At 39.6% G+C, this 19,330-nt stretch overlaps 1 protein-coding gene across 1 annotated transcript in view; it reads right to left on the minus strand.

Moving 5' to 3' along the window:
• The window catches only part of DCP1A (decapping mRNA 1A), a 35,229-nt gene extending 17,343 nt beyond the window's left edge, over positions 1 to 17,886 (minus strand). The window contains exons 1-4 of the mRNA XM_059823304.1: positions 17,752 to 17,886; positions 16,623 to 16,663; positions 14,674 to 14,801; positions 5,194 to 5,260 (exon numbers count right to left, since the gene is read on the minus strand). Coding sequence (XP_059679287.1) covers positions 5,194 to 5,260; positions 14,674 to 14,801; positions 16,623 to 16,663; positions 17,752 to 17,886 — 371 coding nt within the window. The remainder of the gene's footprint in view (positions 1 to 5,193; positions 5,261 to 14,673; positions 14,802 to 16,622; positions 16,664 to 17,751) is intronic.
• Positions 17,887 to 19,330: the final 1,444 nt, after the last annotated feature.

The following is a 19,330-nucleotide window of genomic DNA, read 5'->3' on the forward strand; positions in this document are numbered from 1 at the left end:
TTCTATGGCGACACCCTGAGAGAACATTTTGTTCTAGCACCCCGCGCGGTCATACAGTCCTGACTTAGGACCTGTCTAACTCAACTCCGAGACTATGAATGAGAAAGGGCAAGGTAAAAGAACCAGAATACTTTGCTGAGACTTTAAGTGTCAGCATAATTGTATCAGAAAAAATAAATACTTCAGTTAAAGGGAAAATTCTGGACAGCTGAAGTCATACATGTGCTGCCTGATAGGTGAAGCAAAAGCTTCAGTCTTGAGACCCTTCTGCTCTTAACTAGTTGGTCCAGAAGGCTTCAGAAAACCTCTTCCCATTAAAATAGTACTAACTGGTCTCATAGCAAAACATCTTAAAGGAGTACATCCATTTCACAGAAATGTTTCACAAAGATTTCTGAAAAACATTTCATAATATTTTTCTATTGTCCCTTATGAAGTATTTGTGACCTTTTAAAAGTTTACTTTTTTTTTGAACAATAACAATTAAATTATCTTCTTATTAGATAGTTGTCTAATAGCTCTTCCTCCACCTTCTGTCTTGTGCAGGTTACATTCAGATGGTGGTGATGGGAAAACTGTGAAACAGTATACTCCCAAAACTTCTCCCACTTCTAGCTTGCTGCCTGCATCTCAGAAGCCAGTTAGGGTCTGACTGTTGAAACAGGGTAAAACAAGCCTATAAACTAAAATAAAAAGAAAAAAACACCCTACAAATTTACATGTCAGAGTGCAATAGTTCCACAAATATTTGAAAAACCTTAGTTTCTGTCCTACTTCTAGAAAGCTCATCCCTGATAAACAATCATCTTGACTTAACTTGACCCAAATTAATTCCTTCTAAAGTTAGCAGTTTGATGACTCCCATAAATTTTTTTTTTCATTTCAGAAAATTATAGAACTCTTAAAAACCAAAAAGTTCTGTAAATTGAATACCTTTCCTGGGGAAAAAAGTCAACTAATGCAAATCTGTACACCAAGTATGCTCTGTGTGCAATCCAGGATTAAATCTTTTTTAAGCAAGGCCTGCTGTTTCTTTTCATTGTATCAGATAGTGGAAGAGGCACACATTCCTTCAGGGACACAGTAGCTGCTGTGACAGTTTGCTTAAGAATATCTGCAGTTATAGCATTGAAAATATAGCCAACACAACCTCATAGGAGGGGGGGTGGGGAGCAGGGGGAGAGAGAGAGAGAGAGAGAATGTGAGAAGTGAAGTCTGTGATTACAAAGCCCACAAACACTAATTTACTTTTCTTTTGAAAGATAAGCCACCAAAATATAAATGGATGGCCTGCAGTCTTGTTAACTCAGTCTGGCACAATAAGGTCAAGTCAAACAGCAGGAAAGAGAATGCAAATCTCCTTGAAACCTTTTATGGTTATGTTTTTGAAGCTCTGAGGTACTATAAAGGCAGTACTCTTTCCTATCAGTGATACAAACAACCCCACCTAAACAAAAGGGTGCCAATCCAAATTTCCACCTAAGACAAAGACAAAAACTGTGGAACAAAATTCATACTCTTGGAAGACAATGTAAATACTTACTTCAAAATACACTGAATTAAGCCTGATGGAGCCTGCTACCATGCGCTGAAACGCAGCTTTACTTCTCCAAGATGCAATTTTATTTTACTTTTTAAATTAAAAAGTACATTTTAATTTTTCTTAAATACATCTTTCATCCCAGGATTAAATAATTCCTGTAGTTTCAGCCTCCTTCTTGTAGAGAAGCACACAGAAGTGTCAGCATTTTTACTTTTTTTCTGACATCCTTCTACCCATTTTGGGGGAGAGAAAGCTTGATGTTTGTGGAAATGGATGTCAGCAAAATAGTACCAATCTGCTTTTCATCAAGTTTGTAAAAACAGCCTCAGAAGTGCAGCTATTCCATTCTACAGTTATGTGCAACTGTAACGCCTTTATTTCATTTTCCCTAGTATGAATCTTTAGATACTCAGAAGCTGTAAGGCACATGGTACCAAATGAAGTGTGATTTCATTCTACACTGCTTTTTCAACAAATAAAAGTAAATATACGTACGCTAAATACCTTTCTCAGGTATTTATAAAAATGGCTTCCGCAAACACTTTTGTTACCCCCAAACCAATACACAATTTTAAAGGAAAAAAGAAATAAAAGTATTCAGACATTCCATAATCTAAAATGAAGAAGGCCGTTATGAAAAAAAGCACTTGGATAATGAGAGACTTATTACTAGCAGTACTTAGGCTAGCAAAGATCACTTATAACCCACCTGGAGTACTGCATCCAGCTCTGGGGCCCCCAACATGAGAAGGACATGGACATGTTGGAGCGAGCCCAGAGGAGGGCCACAAAGATGATCAGAGGGGCTGGAGCACCTCTCCTATGAGGACCGGCTGAGAGAGTTGGGGTTGTTCAGCCTGGAGAAGAGAAGGCTCCAGGGAGACCTTATTGCGGCTTTTCAGTACTTAAAGGGGACCTACAAGAAAGCTGGAGAGGGACTTTTTACAAGGGCATGTAGTGATAGGACAAGGGGTAATGGCTTTACACTGAAAGAGGGTCGATTTAGATTAGACATTAGGAAGAAATTCTTCACCCTGAGGGTGGTGAGGCACTGGAACAGGTTGCCCAAAGAAGCTGTGGATGCCCCAACCCTGGAAGTGTTCAAGGCCAGGTTGGACAGGGCTTTGAGCAACCTGGTCTAGTGGAAGGTGTCCCTGCCCATGGCAGGGGTGTTGGAGCTAGATGATCTTTAAGGTCCCTCCCAATCCAAACCATTCTATGATTCTATGAATATCCAATGAATAAATCTTTTTTATGTACACATTTGATGTCTCTAGTTTCACTTGCATAAGTCTGAAGTAACAAAGCTCAATACGTTTCCCAAAGTCTGCTTGATGCACTAACTCTAATTTCAGTTTCAAAAGGTACTTCTAATCTACAATCACTCTAACACGTACCATAAAAATCGCCAACATTTAAAAAATATATTTCAACTTTTTGAGCTTCCAAAGTAATCTGTAATCTCAGAAACTTTCTAGGGTGCTGAGATGCTACAGTTACAAGAGTGTGTGAGTATCTGCACCATAAACAGGGACGAAGCAATAATGCCAACTGTGGCATTTCTGACTCTGTGTGTTAATAAAGCTGCAATATAGGCATCAGGGACCCAAGAGAAGGTAGGCTGCAGTAGTTTACAAAGGAGATGACAATAAAGCTTAGATTATTCCCAGACTGACTTTAAATGAATGTATGAGGTTACAGTTATTTCCAGAGTATTACAGAATCCAGCAAAAAGGGTAGATGTGTTTATGGACTGCTGAGCCATGCCTAGACTGGTCTGTTACCTGATTATAAAGATCCCATGATCCACATTATTTGTGCTATAGTGACTAGACTAGTTCAATACCAAATGAATGCAAGTTTTGCTATATGACACTTAGATCTGCAGTGTAGCTGTGCATGACAGAGTAAGAATATGGTAGAGTTTGAAGGGTTTAATTTTCTCCCCCACTGCAAACATTAATTATGGTTTTAAATTAAAAGGTGCATTAAAAAAAGAAAACCTTGCCCTTCTGATCCTCTGTTTATAACGTGGAGAAGCAACAGACATTTTACTTGTTTTGGTAACAATTTTTGAGAGTCAGTTTCACACAACTGTTTTCCATTAATGCTTATAATTAAGCCTTATATTTGGACAAGTCAAATAACAGCAAAATGTCCAACACAGCTGGGGACAAAAAAAAAGAAAAAAAAAAGAGTGGGAAATGGGAACTGTATAGGGTTATCAGGATGAGAGAAAAGAAAAATAAGAATTTAGAAAGAGGTCTTGATATGAATGTCTGTCATCTGTGTTGTCTTACATTGCTTGTGTGAGGGAAAGCCAAAATAACCCAAAGCAAAAACCCCAGAACAAGAAATTAGAATTCAGCTTCAAATGTCTACACTATGACTAATTTCTATATAATTAAGTTTTGCCAGTCTTCAAAATGTCCTGACTTGCAAGACATGGCACGCTAATTAAGGCATGCAATAGAAAAGAAAGTTCAGTAAAATAGAGTGTGATGGTGAAAAAAAGCAAAGCAGAGAACAAGAAATGAGAAGACACCTGTGCAGTACATCTGCATTTTGCAATTTTGCATTTTTGCTAGTGTAACTACCCTGTCACATACTTCAAGCTCCTTCCTTTTGTAAGAACGTTGAAGATTTAAGTTAATTCTTATCCTTTTCTATTATTAAAAAGTCTTGGCTTAATCTGCAAGGCACCTCACCTGAAGGAACAGAAAGGTGCAAGAATACCCTCCGATCACAACATGTTTTAAAGACTTCATGCCACATTGCCAACTCAACCAGTTCCAGCCATCTTTGACCTCTGTTGTTCACTCAAACTTCTGTACTCTAGTCTGAAGCCCTCCTCAGCTATGGCAGTGCAATCATCTACAATACAGATAGGCTAACTGCATTGCTACAGTGATAGCAGCTGAAACAAACTAACAAAGCCATGTTATTGCAAACACAGTCTTAAGTTTCCTTTGAATTGAGATCACTTCAGAAATTTTCCTGCTGCACAACATCCCTAGGAACCCTTGGAACTACAAAATAAGAGCAAGTGACATAGCAGCTTTATAAACCAACTTTATCTCTAAAGGGGGAAAAAAAATGAAAGGAAAAAAAATAAAAATCAAACAATCCAGAAAGTAGCAACAACAAAGTCCTATTATTTCATAGTTTTGCTTACTCTCCTAACATCACTTTAATTCTATAAGATTCCACCTTCTTCTCCCACTAGTCTCCAATCTCTTCATTTTAGTCAGTAATAATAACTAAACCTTAAAAAAAACCCACCACAAAACCAACTAAAAAAACATGGCCATCATTTATTTGATTACACTTTCTGCATCGGAGGATCTTTTGCCAGCACCCCTATACAAAATAAAATATAAAATAATAAACAGTGTTCATACTTGCTTTCTTTGGAGAATGCCAACTAATACTACAACTTATTTTTTTACCACTTAACTGAAAATTTTAATGCTGTAGTTTTTTAAAAAACAAAACCAACATTTTAATTACTAAAAAAACTGGTACCAGTAAGAATGTTGTATTTTTCTATTTAAGGAGAGTGAGGAAAAAACCCAAACATGTTTAATAGGTTCCATGTTTTTTCTGCATTGCATAAAAGAAATACAGAATAGTAAGACCACAGTACTTACTTAGCCATGAGTTTTGCTATTCGATGACAGTCATTCTTGTCATAAAACCAGATACTGTAAATTGACACTTGAAAATAAGAGAAAAAAGGCAGTGTAAGACAAAGGCGTAAAAAAAAAATTAAATCAATAGGAAAGCAGCAAAAGACCAGCAGTCCATTAGATCTGCAATATATGAATTACCACCAATTTCCACTCAAATATTCTGTGTGTGACCGGCTACTATTTATAAACTAATCAGAAATAGCACATGTACAAACACAAATACAACCTCAGTCAGATTAAATGCAAGAACTACAACATGTTGATACTGTTTGTAAATAAAACTGGCAGGAAAATGAAGTTTTAACTACCAGATGCCTTCTCACTACAGTTGAAACCTTCTGTTTTGAATTACTGGCTTTACTTTCAAATTAGGCTAAAAGAATATCCATTTTTTTTTTTTAAGCACTCATTTTGAAATTTGTCAATTTTTGAGGCTCAACAAAAATATTAAAGTTTGGATTACAGTATGACGGTTCAGTCAGAGCCTCTCTGGAAGGTTCCCTCTCCAAATTATTTTTTTTAAGAGAAGTAATTGTATAGGAAGGAAGCAGCACCAAAGCTCCAATCATACTGTCACATTCATGGAGCAGCTTAAAACTAGATTCATATTGAACCCTACTCTTTTTGAAGGTATCAAGGACAAAGCAATGAGGGCAAAAGGGTTCCAGTCCAGCAAGACACTAAGCCCCATTCTGGCTTTCAGAACAAGTAAAATTCCACTGAAAGTTGGCAGTTAGAGGTTGATCACTGAACTGACAGATATTCCATCAGAGGGAGAAACTTTGTCAGTAGTGCCAGGTACTATTTCTTCATCAGCAATCCCACTTAAAGAGGCCATTTTTACCTACACACATACTCATCTCCTCACTGTCCCCACAGTTGTGCCAACACAACAAATCTGCAGAACTCTCTTCAGAATTCTATTTAATCCAACTCACAAAGCACATTATTTTAAATCTTGGTTCACCTACAAAGTTCGACAATGCATAGCATGCAAGTACATCAAAGGCAACTGGACACTTTACATATGTTACCATTAAAATACTTTAATTTCTGGAAAGACACTTTTAGCCTTTTGAAACTCATCTTTATACTGCAATTCATGCCAATGTTTTTATGAAGTTGAAATCACTAACTGATTATAAAAATACAACTTAAAGGAAAGGAAAGTTTAAAATATAAAAAAAACACACAACCTTTTCCAGACAGATGTAGATTTTTATTTCAAAGCGAAATCCCTTTTTTTCCTCCCCCACTTTTTCCTCCACAAAACACTTAAAAATCTCAACCAAAGCCCACTCAAAATTATCTCAAGCCATGGCAAAGAGGACAATTATTTACCACACTTTTTTCTAGACCTTCCAGTTATCCTAGGCTTCCTGTGTTGGACCATAACCCTCAAAAAGTCATGCCCACACCTCATTTCTGTAACAATATCCCAAGACAAACTGAAGTTCTACTTTGCTGCTTTGCTGTTTAATAAAGTTAAACAGCTATATTCATTTGGGTGTTTGTTTCTTTAGAAGTTACAGCTTAAGTAAAAGACAAAGCTTTGTCAAGTCATAGACAAAGAAGTCAATACAGCACAATTTAAGGAACTTCTTATGAAAGACATAAGCCAATAAAAAAAAGTATTTCATACATGTAGCCAATGCTTATGAAATATTTATTAGTATTTACAGTTTAATACAACTGGATTGTCTACTGCATAGAAACATGAAAATGTTTCCAGTTTGAGCTACTTCTTCAGTCATGTAGCGTATTTTAACACTGAAGAAAAGCTCTTTCCCTTCCCTGACTTCATTATCAGACAAACTGCCAAGAGAAGAAAGCTTCTTCAAAAGCATACTTGCTGAAGAAATGAAGATAAGGAACCTATAATGATATCTTAATGGGACAAATGATAAAAGTCACACTCAATTCTCCCAGAAACAGGCCTACACAAGACCAGAAGTAGATCCAAATCTCAGTTTGGTGTACAGAGTATCAGGCTTTTTTCCACTTTGTACTACTGGCAAGCAATCATAGGGAGTCACTGCAAAACATTAACAGTATTACAAAGATGTAAAGCAGATTACAAGCAAGTAAACTTGGGCATTAACTTAGATATGGTCCAACAGGCTGGAATGTTTACCTTCATCTCTTCAAAAGAGGACTCATTTGTACTATCAGTTCAGCTCCCTTCCCCCAGAAGTGTGTGTGTATCCCAGCTGCATTACTCTATTTGACGTATTTCTTACATACATGCAACTTTAGCTATGAATATCCTTTTACTAAAAACAGAGTTGGTACTTAGCAGTTCTTTTCAAATCTGTGACCTTTTTACTACACCCAGCATAAACATTAGCTGAATGTTCCTATGTCTAATGGCGTATTTTTCTACTGCAGTTGTTTTAAGAGTTTCATCCAACAGAAGCCATTAAATTAAGTTCTTCATTTCTCCATCTAGTTCAGTATTTTCCATCCAGCTTTTCTACACTGAATGCTGGGCAGCATCTTTAGTAATCCAATAGAAGCAGTTCATAATCATCACCAGCAATATCTTTCAGTTGGATTCACACTACATTTTGACACACGTGAAGTCATGAGTAACCCATATCACAGACAAATCAGATTTCATAAAATTAAAAGAAGTCAGTTATCTTCATCTACATTCTTCTCTGACATATTTTTTATTAGAAACACTGACCCACAAATATTTATCTAAACACCTAACACAACTTCTCTCCAAACTTGACTGGATCAATCATTAAACCCTGATTGAATTTACTATGGGAAAACAAAGAGATTTTGAGAAAACAAAAGCATTACGGAAGTCTTCCTGCTCAAGCCTAACAACTGGATGACACCAAAGCGAAGGTCTTGGTCTCTTCTATATTATGCTCCCATTGCTTCATGGGGCAGTCAGATTACTGTGCCAATGCTGCCCAGTTAGCAGATCTGAATTAAGAGTGGGGATACTAAAGTGCCACAGTGAGACAGAGGCCTCGCTCTTTGGCAACGTAAAATGAAGTTGCATCCTAAAGCTGTATTTTCACTTCAGTTTTCATCTTAGGTAAGCAGAAAGAAGCACTGTCACCACCCTTACATTCCCACAACTTTGCTGTTAACTCATTCTACTCCAAATCACTCCTCTCCCTTACATCAGCTGGATACGTTTTACTCCAGACCAACTCCTTGACACTGTTTGCGCATCAGCTTCACAAACATGCCATCTAGCACAAGAGAGAGGGCAGAAACAAGAAGCTGGGGGCAGCACAGTAAGGGAAACTGTTTAAGTGTTCATGAAACTGTAGCCTGAGAATGCTATGCCAGAAGCATACATGGGACTCATCAGCACTGCCAGTTTCAGAGATTCCAAACACTATCACTCTCTTGCCTTAAGCAGTTTAGCCATTTGCGCAGATATAGCTTCATCTCATTCAAAAAAAAGATCTGTTTAAAAGTTACCTTAACTAGTTGGAAGAGCTGATAAAAGAGCAATAAAAGTTTTATTTTACAGTTCCAATTTAGATGTTGCTATACAATGAAGCAGAACAACTGAAGTGGAGGACAATAACCTTTCTAACTCTCTCTGGAAAGAAAGGGCTCGTATTTTGAAATCCATCCTATAGGGTAATCATTGAAATCAACCCAATCTCACTCCCATAAAGAAATGCACATATATGCATAATTTGCATATGGTATAAGCATCATTTTACACTTCAAATAGAGCTTAAGGCAAAAGCACATAAAGCAATCTCTCTCAAAGCTCGTATTTCTTCCAGTAGCAAGGTTAGCTGAAATGCCACCTCTCCTCAGTCAATCTGCTCTAATACCTTCTTCACCGAGATTCCTCATTCACTATTCGTATTTTCCTCAATTTAAGTATTAGCCTGCCACATAAGATTTATAAATCATTAGAATTAATTAAAAAGTCCCTCCCTTTCTTATTGTTTTGAATATCTAAGGCTGTTTTACAAATACAGTTCACAGCACAATCCCACAAGAAGTTGCACTGGAGAAATTCAGCAGGTGGCAAACAGCATCCAAGATGAGGAACACTTGAACAAACTGCCATCTGACAAAGTATAGCGTGGAATGAGAGGGATTACTGCTTTGCAACACGGAACCAGAGCGGAAAACCCCTTCCAGTTAGAGTGCCATCTTTCAGGTCAAACAAAATATTTTTAGAACTTCTTAACAGCTTTCAATGGTTCCTCCCCTCCCCCTAGCTTCTTCTGCTATAAAGGTATCAAGAACAGGCTCCTTTCTTATCTCAGACTAAACCACTGGGTTAATGCGCTTGCTGGAGAGCCATTCAGCTTCAGCAATCACAGAGATATGCTATACTTAATGCAATGCCAGCCGGGAACAAAAGGTGATATTGAGAGACTTTCCTTACCAGTAAAGATGCCCTGTTTTGAAACCGGTCAGGAGCTCTTTCAAAGAATTTTAAAAACTGTTTGAAATAATGCAACTCATTTTGCTTTTGCTGTTCTGAATACAAGTTTGTTTAATTAATGATAATACAGCAAGCCCAGAAGATAGTACTTTGTAACTGCGTTTTCCACTTAAACATATAAACCTCTCCAAAATCCAGTATTTTTGTTTTACTAACTCTCACCTTTGGACGGGAATAAGAAGCAAGCAAGAAAAAAAAAAGAAAAGAAAACACCCACACCAAACAAGGACCATTTATTTTTAATACCCAAGTTTTATGCTTAGCATCTGTCTTTTCAGCACCATGGAAATCAACCTGCCTGACCTCCCAAGTGAACTAGCCTGGATTAAAAAGCCTTTTAATCAAGACCAACACCACCGATACAGAGGGAAAGTTATAAATGAGAAAGACTTAGAAGAATACTTCTTGCAGACTTTAAGAGGTAAGTTGGCTATTGCTTAAAACTTAGTCGAAGTTCTCTCTGTTATTAAGCAAACTAGTAACTATTGGCTCCGAATTCTCACATTACAGATGGAAATAAAGTACTGAACTTTCAGATTAGACTATTACTAGTGTTACAGGCAGAACCATATGCATTTTTTTTAAACAGTTTAATGTATTTTTCACAAAACACAGGCAAGAGGAAATAAGCTTAGGTTCGTTAAAAAAAAAAGGTCACTGGGATTCAGTGCTTCATGAAAAATACTCTGAATACTCTAAAGAATGTGCATGTGTCCAGAGGGGAAGTTAAACAAGGATCAAATGTACCTGGCAACACATATTCCAGATTAAACAATAATAAATAGGACATTAAGTATGAAGTATAATCTAAGAAATTCTACCTTTCAAGAGGAATTCTAAATTTAAAATGTTACATTAAGTCAAACAATTTATTTTCATTTGTACCATTTTCATTGGTAATTTCTTGATTTGCTCACATTTGCAGATACTTGCTTTCTTTAATTCTCTCTAACAATGAAAAGTAGCATACCTATTTTCTATTTACCACTGTAACTCGTATAATGTCGCACAGCTTCTTAGTCACACCCCCTTCATTTTTGCTTTAGGATCTGATGCCTCATGAATAAATGGTAGAAGTTTTCGAGCAGCATTGTATACAACTTTTAAAGCAGACATAGCGTCTCTCAAAATTTTGCGTTTAAGTATTCTTTCAGGGCTTGAAGTGTATTATGTAGCCAGAAAGATTTTGAGAAAAAAAAATTCTGGAGTTGGGAAAGATTTCCCCATCAACGGCTAAAATATTAGAAAGGTATTATTTTCTGAAAGAAAAAAAAAACCAAGCCTCTACATGTCTTATATCTAACCAGTATAACAAATAACAAATTGACCCAAACGTCTTCCATTTCACTCAGTGAACACAACAAAAGCTAGATATAAGACAGGTACTGTATCACTTGGTCTATTCTCCTTCCAGAATACCCGTGAAAGACTCCTTCATATCCCACTCTGTAAAAACAGGGGGAAAACCCCCACAACAACTATGAAAGCGAAGTCAGGCCTCCTTTCCCATGAGAATAAAATGGCAATTACCTAGTCTTGTTCTTAGGGTATGAAAAAGCCTTTGTGCAATTGGATAAAGGATCTCATATCTACAGCTTAACAAAAGTAAGTTCTGATATGCAGCAAATTAAAAATCCCATTGTATATTAAAAACAAGTATTTGAACATATCAAACCATAAAAGAATGGTAAAACACACAAAAAAAATATTATGATCCAGCATGACAGGCAAATCATTCTTATAGCCCCCAGCCAAGCTAAAATAATGTTTATATACTGCTTGCAGTGTTTCTCATATAACTTGTTAACAGCCCTGCATAGGCTGGAGTACATCACTTGATATACTCAGAACAGCTCTCATGCCATTTAAGACAGAAATGCCAGAGGTCTGATCTGGTATATATAACAGACTTTGCCCTTACTATCTTCTTAAGTCAAGACAGAATCCCAGAACAAAGTGAAAATGTGAAGTTTATAAAACAGTAGTATCATATTCAGTTATAAAGATGGTTGGCATGGAACCTTCCCTGAATATGTGGTGGCATAATTTTGCTTTGATCATCTTCTACTATTTCTACCATGCCCTGAGGAAGCGTAAACCACAATTTTTCATTGATCCTGTTACAACCTAAATATACAGGCACAAAATATGTTTGTCTCTGCCAAACAGCAGTATTGATAAACATGATTTTAGGTTTTTTTTGTCAGGTAGAATGAAGCATTCCCCATCTGTAAACTAAGGAAACAGAATCATCAGTTCCATCATTCAGCAATCTTAGCAGGGCAACTTAAACTCTTAAGAGTTTCTCATGATCACAGCAGATTTCCTCAAGCAGGATACAAAAAAACACTCTACAAGAAACAGGGCTATTGCCAACACTCTGTATAAGAGGTAGTTTTTCCTTGCATAACCTAGCAGTCCATCCTCTTTCAGTCATTAAAGGATCTCAGAAGAACTTCACATTAAGCCATTAAAGATAGACCACATTAAGCCCTTAGAGACATTACATTAACCACTGACTTAAAACTCCTATTTGAATTAGTCCCAAAAATGCAAAGGTTTTTCATGCCAGGAGGCAGCTGAGCAGAAGTGGACACCCTTCTGCATTAAAAGAACTTGGACAAGAATCCCCTAATCTACCCATACAAATAAAACATATACATGTTACATGTTGAAATTTGTCTGCAAATCCAAACCAATCCTGAAGGGTTTTTTTGGTTTGTCTTTTTAAAGTTTCACGAATACTATGCAGTTAGAGGCAAACAACTACAACACTGAACATGTCAATCATATAATTTGTTTTCTTCTAACTAATTCAAGGGACAGAGGTCAGAAAATTTGAGAAACTGCATGTAAGGAAGAAAATCCAAAGCACAACAACTAAATGCAAAACGTAAGGGAGTTAGCATTGCTGAAATCGTAAGGAATAAAAAGCTTAGATGCTGTTTTCTGCGCCTTTAAGCTTGTATTTGAACAAAAAAGTGAACGCTAGCAGAGCACACAAAAACTGATCTGCTGCTTATTTGTGGCATTTGGGGAAATAACTAATGACATACTAACTACATTGAACATTTTCAATTTGCAATCAGTGTAGACCGTTTCTAGACATGCTACCACCCTCTTCCAGCAGACAGAACAGAGTGACAAAATGAAATATAGTTTGTGACCGAAGTATTTAAAATGACAAAGGGAAAGATCTAAGAGGAAAAAAAATACTCCAGAATGCAATTATTTCCCACATCCAGTCTATAATATTTTCCTTGCTCACCTTTGTATGAATTTCTTCCTTCCTCATACTTTTCTATGTCATCTCTACCCTAAATCCCAGGAGCCTCCCACAGATCTTACACAATAGTGTCCCATAGGAAAAGGAGAGCATTTAACAATGAGACAAAGGCATATAATTAGCTTTAGGGGTTTCTAATGAACTCACACTCAGCCTACCTTCTCTGATTGCTTCCTTAAGTGATCCTATAGTTGCTCCCACTAGCATACACCATGGTAATTCCATAGCAGCTCCTGCTTCCTGATACCATCAGCAGTTCCAACGAATGAATCAACTTCCTGCGTCCCTTACGTCACTGATATCACAATTGCAATTCTTTCCTCTACTGGCACCTCATCAGCCATCCTGCCCCTACCACCATCATCTACAGCTCCTCTTCCTTCCAAACCAAGAAATCTGCTTAAACATCCAACTCAATGAAGTATTTTTTCCCCTCCCAATTTCTTGCCAGTCATTTACTTCCTTGATCTCCTGAACGTCTCAATTTACTGAGAAGTTTTGACTTTTTCCTCTCGACACTTAGAGAAGGAGGATTGCTAAGACTATTAAACAGAGGAGACCACCTACCTTAAGCTGTTCTTTGTCACCATAACAGAATCTATCCTACTCCCCACAGATCCTAGAGGCTTTCCAAGGGGGAAACAGGAAGGGATTAACATTTGACTGTTCTTTTAGGTCCACTGAAGCATGGCCAAAGCAGTGTTTCTATCTGGAATTCAAGAGGATATTCTGATAGGAAGAAGACAGGGTGTTGAGGAAGTACTGTATCAAGACAGCATACAGGTTCTCCGGGTCATTCAGCAAGGGGAACCTGTCACTAGACACCAGCAAACTAGTTTCAAGAACTTTGACTAGAAAAGAGGACATGAAATGATACTTTTGTATCAGGAGGACCCTCTGCTCTGCAGGGTGCCTTTAATTTATCTACTTAACCTAATGCCAATTTCATATACACATATACTCCCTCTTCCTCTCTTTACGGGCTACATAATAATATACTTTGAGCTCTTCGGAGTAACAGGATTTTTAGCGTGTACCTAATTGGAACACAGTACCCTGGGACTCTGAAGCTCAACTGATGACCCCAAACACTACTACAACTCAAAAAGCAGCAAGAAGATACTGACTACTATTTTACCACTCATCTGTACAGCGACTATCCCAACACCCAGACTCGCTGGAGTCTAGACTCAAGGAAATTTAGTATAGACATCTACCTCCTGAGTCCAAAACCCACTGTGGAGAAGGAAACCTTCAGCCTAGAGCTGAGCAGTTTTCTGAACTTCTTCAAGCAGCTACTGATCAATATTTAATTTTTTGCTTGCAAAAGAAGAAGCCCTTAGAACAGTTCTTGGTGTTAAATACTTTCAAAACCTATCAGTCTTCATTATTCTTTCATAGTTTTTTAATTAATGCTATAGCACTGTGTATATGTTTAGATTAAACCTATCAGTTCATTAATTAAAAAGAATACAGCAGTATTGAACTTGGTTAGTATATCCTCTTTTTATTGAAAGCAGGCAGTCATCATAATATAAACAGCACAGCTATTTAAGTAAATCTAGCACTGTAGACAGAAAACATCAGACATTTCATTGGAACCTGCCCCATTACATTATATTTGAAACGGACACCACAGTAATCAGACGTGGTCTAGGTTATAAAACAGAACATTAAGTTTATATGGATTAAAGAAAGTTATACTCACAGCTAGCATTTCTGTAGAGAAGAAAAGGTTCATGGAGCTGAAACTCCAAATCTTTATTTACTGGTTCAACCAGGTTGTGCATGTTCAGTCGATTCACTATTGTAAACCCATGATAAGGAGAAGCTGACCTATTATTTCAATTAAAACAAAACCAAGTTCAATACCTCAATCAACGTATACCATTTTCTGAAACAGAGTTATGAATTAATCTTCGAATCTCCATTACTTTATTAGGTGAAGCTTCAGCAGTCCTGAGGCTCTAATAGTTGTTCTTCTATGCCATTTCTTGGCATGCCAACTAATTTCAATTTAAAACTACACCTGCCTCAAAGTAGGATTAGGACTGACATTACAGTTCTACACTGCTAAATTGCTGAGTGAAAGATATGCCTCAAAAAAAAAAAATCTATTAAAAAAATAGGGCAGATCCAGGATTAAAATGCAAGTGTATTCCATACTTTATATAAGATAGTTTTGAGGCATTTTAGAATCTTTTATTAGAGGAGAAAAAACAAACCACTTACGGAGCAATATTTACCTTACTGTAAATAGGTTTGACAATAAAAAAGCTGTCAGTTTAAATAACTTGCAATATACTCAAAGGGGAACCATAAGAAGTAATTTCTTCCTAAAGGGATACTCTTAAAAGAAAGACTTAACCCAGTGTCCTCGAAGTAACTATTAAATTATTCACAATTATATTACTTAGTGAAACAATTTTTATTATCTAGATTTTTGCTAGACACCAGGTGGAAAAAAAAAAACCATCAAGCAACCAAGCACTGGAAGTTCAAGATAGTTTTAGATATATTTTCTCTTGCTGCATGAATGTCATGTCAGCATACTCAACTGTGCCTGTAGGCAGGCATATAATCAACACAGCAGCATGATGAAGGCAGGGTAAAAATAAGATATAATTAGGTAGTAAGTATTAAGATTTCTGTAACAATGTGGCCACCTTTACCAAATGTTCGACGACAAAATCTGTCAAGAGCTTCTAAGGAGAAGGCAAACAATCCTTACCATCACATGTTAGTCTTTTAATGCACCTAACAGAACTTATTTGAAATAATCAGCTAGTCACATGGAAACTTTTTCTTTTTTTTTTAGTTTAGTTGGCTTTCTTACACTAAGTATTTCTAAACTTGGAGCTAAAGTAAAGTAGACAGGAACTGGTTATTAGTATCCCTTCACAGTGCCAGGACAAAATACTGTAATGACCTTGTCTATGACAGTCTGTTTCGGGATAGGTTAAGTCTGCATTACTTATATTTCTTACATTCAATAGAGTGTTATTTCATTGTTAGATTTTTGATTTGCCTGTAATTTAGAACTTAAATAGTGACTGGTTTTATGTGTCGGCTCTCCCCTCCTCCCCTTTCCCCCATCCCATATAATTGGAAATCTTTCCTGGTTTTGATGAGGAAATCAAGTAGCCCCCAAAACTATACACTAACAGATCTCCAGCTTTTAGGCAACTTTGTCCATTTACAAAAATTTCTGCCATTTCCTGACAGTAAGTTAGGACAGATTATTTAATTTGTCATCTGTATTGTTTTCATAATCAACTTTATGGATTTTAGGAGACAAAGGAAGACTCAGCATTTAACAAACTCAATACACCAACAAATGCTATGGGATTAACAAAATAAGCTCAATTAACTAGGCTTTTGTGGGGATACATATGCAGCATTCATCAAGTTTTATGATTTTTTCAGCAGTACTTTTAGGGGCTTTTGACAGAATTATTCACCCATGTGCAGAGTTTATTCTTTTCAAATGAGTACAGAGATGTTAACAGCTGGACAAGTAAGTAATTATGAGTTTACTGGATGCAGTAAATCCAGTATGAAAGCTGCGCATGAAGCCATCTGAAGTTTGTTTTCTTAAGGAAGGAAAAGAAACACCATGCCCCCCCCCCCAAAAAAAACCAAAAAAACAAACCTTACCTTTTGTACACAAATAAGGTCCCTTCTATGTCGGTTTTCTCCTACAAAAGACAGCAATTGCATTTAAAGGATACACTTGTTCACACAGTTACGTAGCTTTTGTATAGCAATTACAGACTCTTACAATATTGTTATCTTTCCATAAGGTTTGACATCATAGGACTAAAAAGATGACTTTTTATTTTCAGAAATTACCCATTTTTTTCTTAGTAAGATTAGGAAATTAAACCCATTTCCAGAAGATTTTGTTCACGCTATCCATATGATGATGTGATATGCAGTATTCTACAACCTTCCTATGCTGAGCCTGATGGGTCAGAGGTGAACACCTTTCCCACAACTCCTTAATTTAAATATAGGCTACAGCCCATTAGTCTGCAAATACCATGTAGGTTGTCTTCCACTGTGTTACTTAAAGGCCAGCAACGACAGCACAGCCAACAACAAAACAATATAACTATAGACCAGGACTCTGTTTCACACTTCAGTTTTCAAAGCAACCTTTACCATGTGCTTGTGAGCCACAAGCACAGAAAGCTGCGTGCAGCTCCAGTGCTGCATACGACAACGTGAAGTTCCACATATTCCCACTTTTATAGTTTTGTGGTAAAACTGGTGGTCAAGCAAAACCTGCTTTTTAATGCAATGACGAATAAGAACATTTCTCTAATCCCGCTCTTCCTGAGTTAGGGCTCTGTTCAACACGCATGAGCAACAACAACAAATTACAATTTAAGAAAAACAACGTCGACCCAGCAACGGCCACCAAGGGCAAGAGAAACCTGGAGCCCCACTGCTGCTGCGGTCACAGTTACCCCGAGGAGGCGAACGGCGCTCTGCCTCCCGTGCGCAAGCAGCGCTCTCCCCTCCCCTCCCCCGGCACCAGCGCCCTTCGGCGTCGACACCTCCGCGGGGGGAAGGCACCCAAATCCCAAACTTCCCCTCGGGCGAGAGCAGCCCCCGCCGGGGCCCCGTGCAGAGGCCCCGGCCCAGGCGGCTGCGGGGGCGAGGGCACGGGCGACCGTAGCCCCGGCCCCGCCACGGCCGGCCGCGAACGCCCTGCCTGGGGCCGCGCCGCCGCCCCCCGGCCCGGGCGTGGAGAGAGCCAGGCCCGCCACTCCGGACTCACCCACTCGTTGGCCTTCGGGCTGAAGCTGTAGAGGGCCACCTGGCCGGTCACGTCGGCGATGCTGGTGATGTACGGGTCGTGCTGCTTCAGGGCTGCCAGGCTGATCTCCTGCCCCGCTCTGCTCACCGACTCCATCTTGGATCCCGGCAGCCACTCGCGGGGGAGGGCAAGAAGCAGCCGCGCGGTGTCACAGGCGCACCCGTCCCCGCCGCCGGCCGGGACGCCAAGCCCCGCGCCTGCCGTTCCGCCCAGCGGTTAGGCCCCGCCAAGGGCTGCGCCGCAGCAGCCGCGGCCGCCGGCCCCGCCAGCCCGGAGCAGCCCCCGGAGGCCCTTCCCGCCCCCTCGGGACCCGGAGCCCCCTTTCCCGGGCCCGCGGGCTCCCCACCCGCTCCACCTCGCAGCTCCCGTGCCCAAGGCCTTGCTGGGCCGTGCGGCGTTGGCGGTGCCCCACGGCCCTGGGCTTTGGGCACCGGCCGTGCCCGAGGCAGCCCCCAGCCCCCGCCGACACGCGTGGGTCCAGGGCTGAGCGTTGGCGTTCACACGCCAGCGCCGCAGAGGGGCACGGGGCTGTGAGCCACAGGTCAGCGGCTGGGCGGAAAACCGGCTTCACGGCGTTCAACCTGACCCGTGGCAGCCGGGCTGTGGCCTGTCCCCCGATGCTGCCGGGCGTCGGCAGAGCGGGCGGTGGGCAGCTGCGGTGGCTGTGCCTCCGCCGGCCGCGGGCTTTGGCCAAGGTCCTCTGTCGGAGCTGGCACAGCTGAGCGCGGCCTCCGTGCTGCCCAGTGTCCACAGGCACCGGCCATTGCCATACCCGGCCAAGCAGGGAGCCGTGCTCCCGCCCTGCCGCCTCCCCTCCGTTTCAGCCGGCTGTAGCTCCATCCAGGAGGTTTCTGCCGCTCAGGTTCAGCTCACACAATGCTGTGAGGAAAGGACTTCTAGCCCTTCGTTGAAGAAGGGATCCCGTCCGCCACCCTGCCCAGCTCCACTCCCTGTACCGGGTCCCCTTGAGCACGTGCTGTGGGAGTTTCAGGTGACGGCTTCTGAGTTGTCTCTCAACATCTGGACGTGCCATGAAGAGAAATAGGTTCTTCATTTCAATGGAACAGATTAAGCTAAAGATTGTGTAAAGAGGTCATTATTTTTATCGCCATTATTTATTTACTGACATTAGTAATACAAGGACATCTGAGTTTACTGCAGGCTGGCATATGAAGTGTGAAGAGTTGGGTCACAGGCTGGAGAAATTACCTTCCAGTACTTTGGGGGGATGCTGGTTTTTTCACGTGTTTGTCATTAGCTGGTATCTGAGTATTTCACAGTCTGCAGTGGGATATGGAATCTTCAGTACTTTTAAAGAATTTTAGAGTTAAATACTTCATTTTTCTCGGGTATAGTAAACGTATCAGCTGTCCTATGCAGTACATATTTAAGTTTGCTGGAACAAGAGCAAGGTAACATGCAGTGCACTGAGCTTTGTTCCTGCAATTTTTTTAACCATTAGTGGATTTTAGGAACAGGAAAGTATGGAATATTTGTTAGGACCAAGGCATGAATGACTCCCAAAATAAGATCATTGAGA

Source organism: Gavia stellata, chromosome 12 (assembly GCF_030936135.1).
Source record: "Gavia stellata isolate bGavSte3 chromosome 12, bGavSte3.hap2, whole genome shotgun sequence".
In the NCBI taxonomy this organism is placed as follows: domain Eukaryota; kingdom Metazoa; phylum Chordata; class Aves; order Gaviiformes; family Gaviidae; genus Gavia; species Gavia stellata.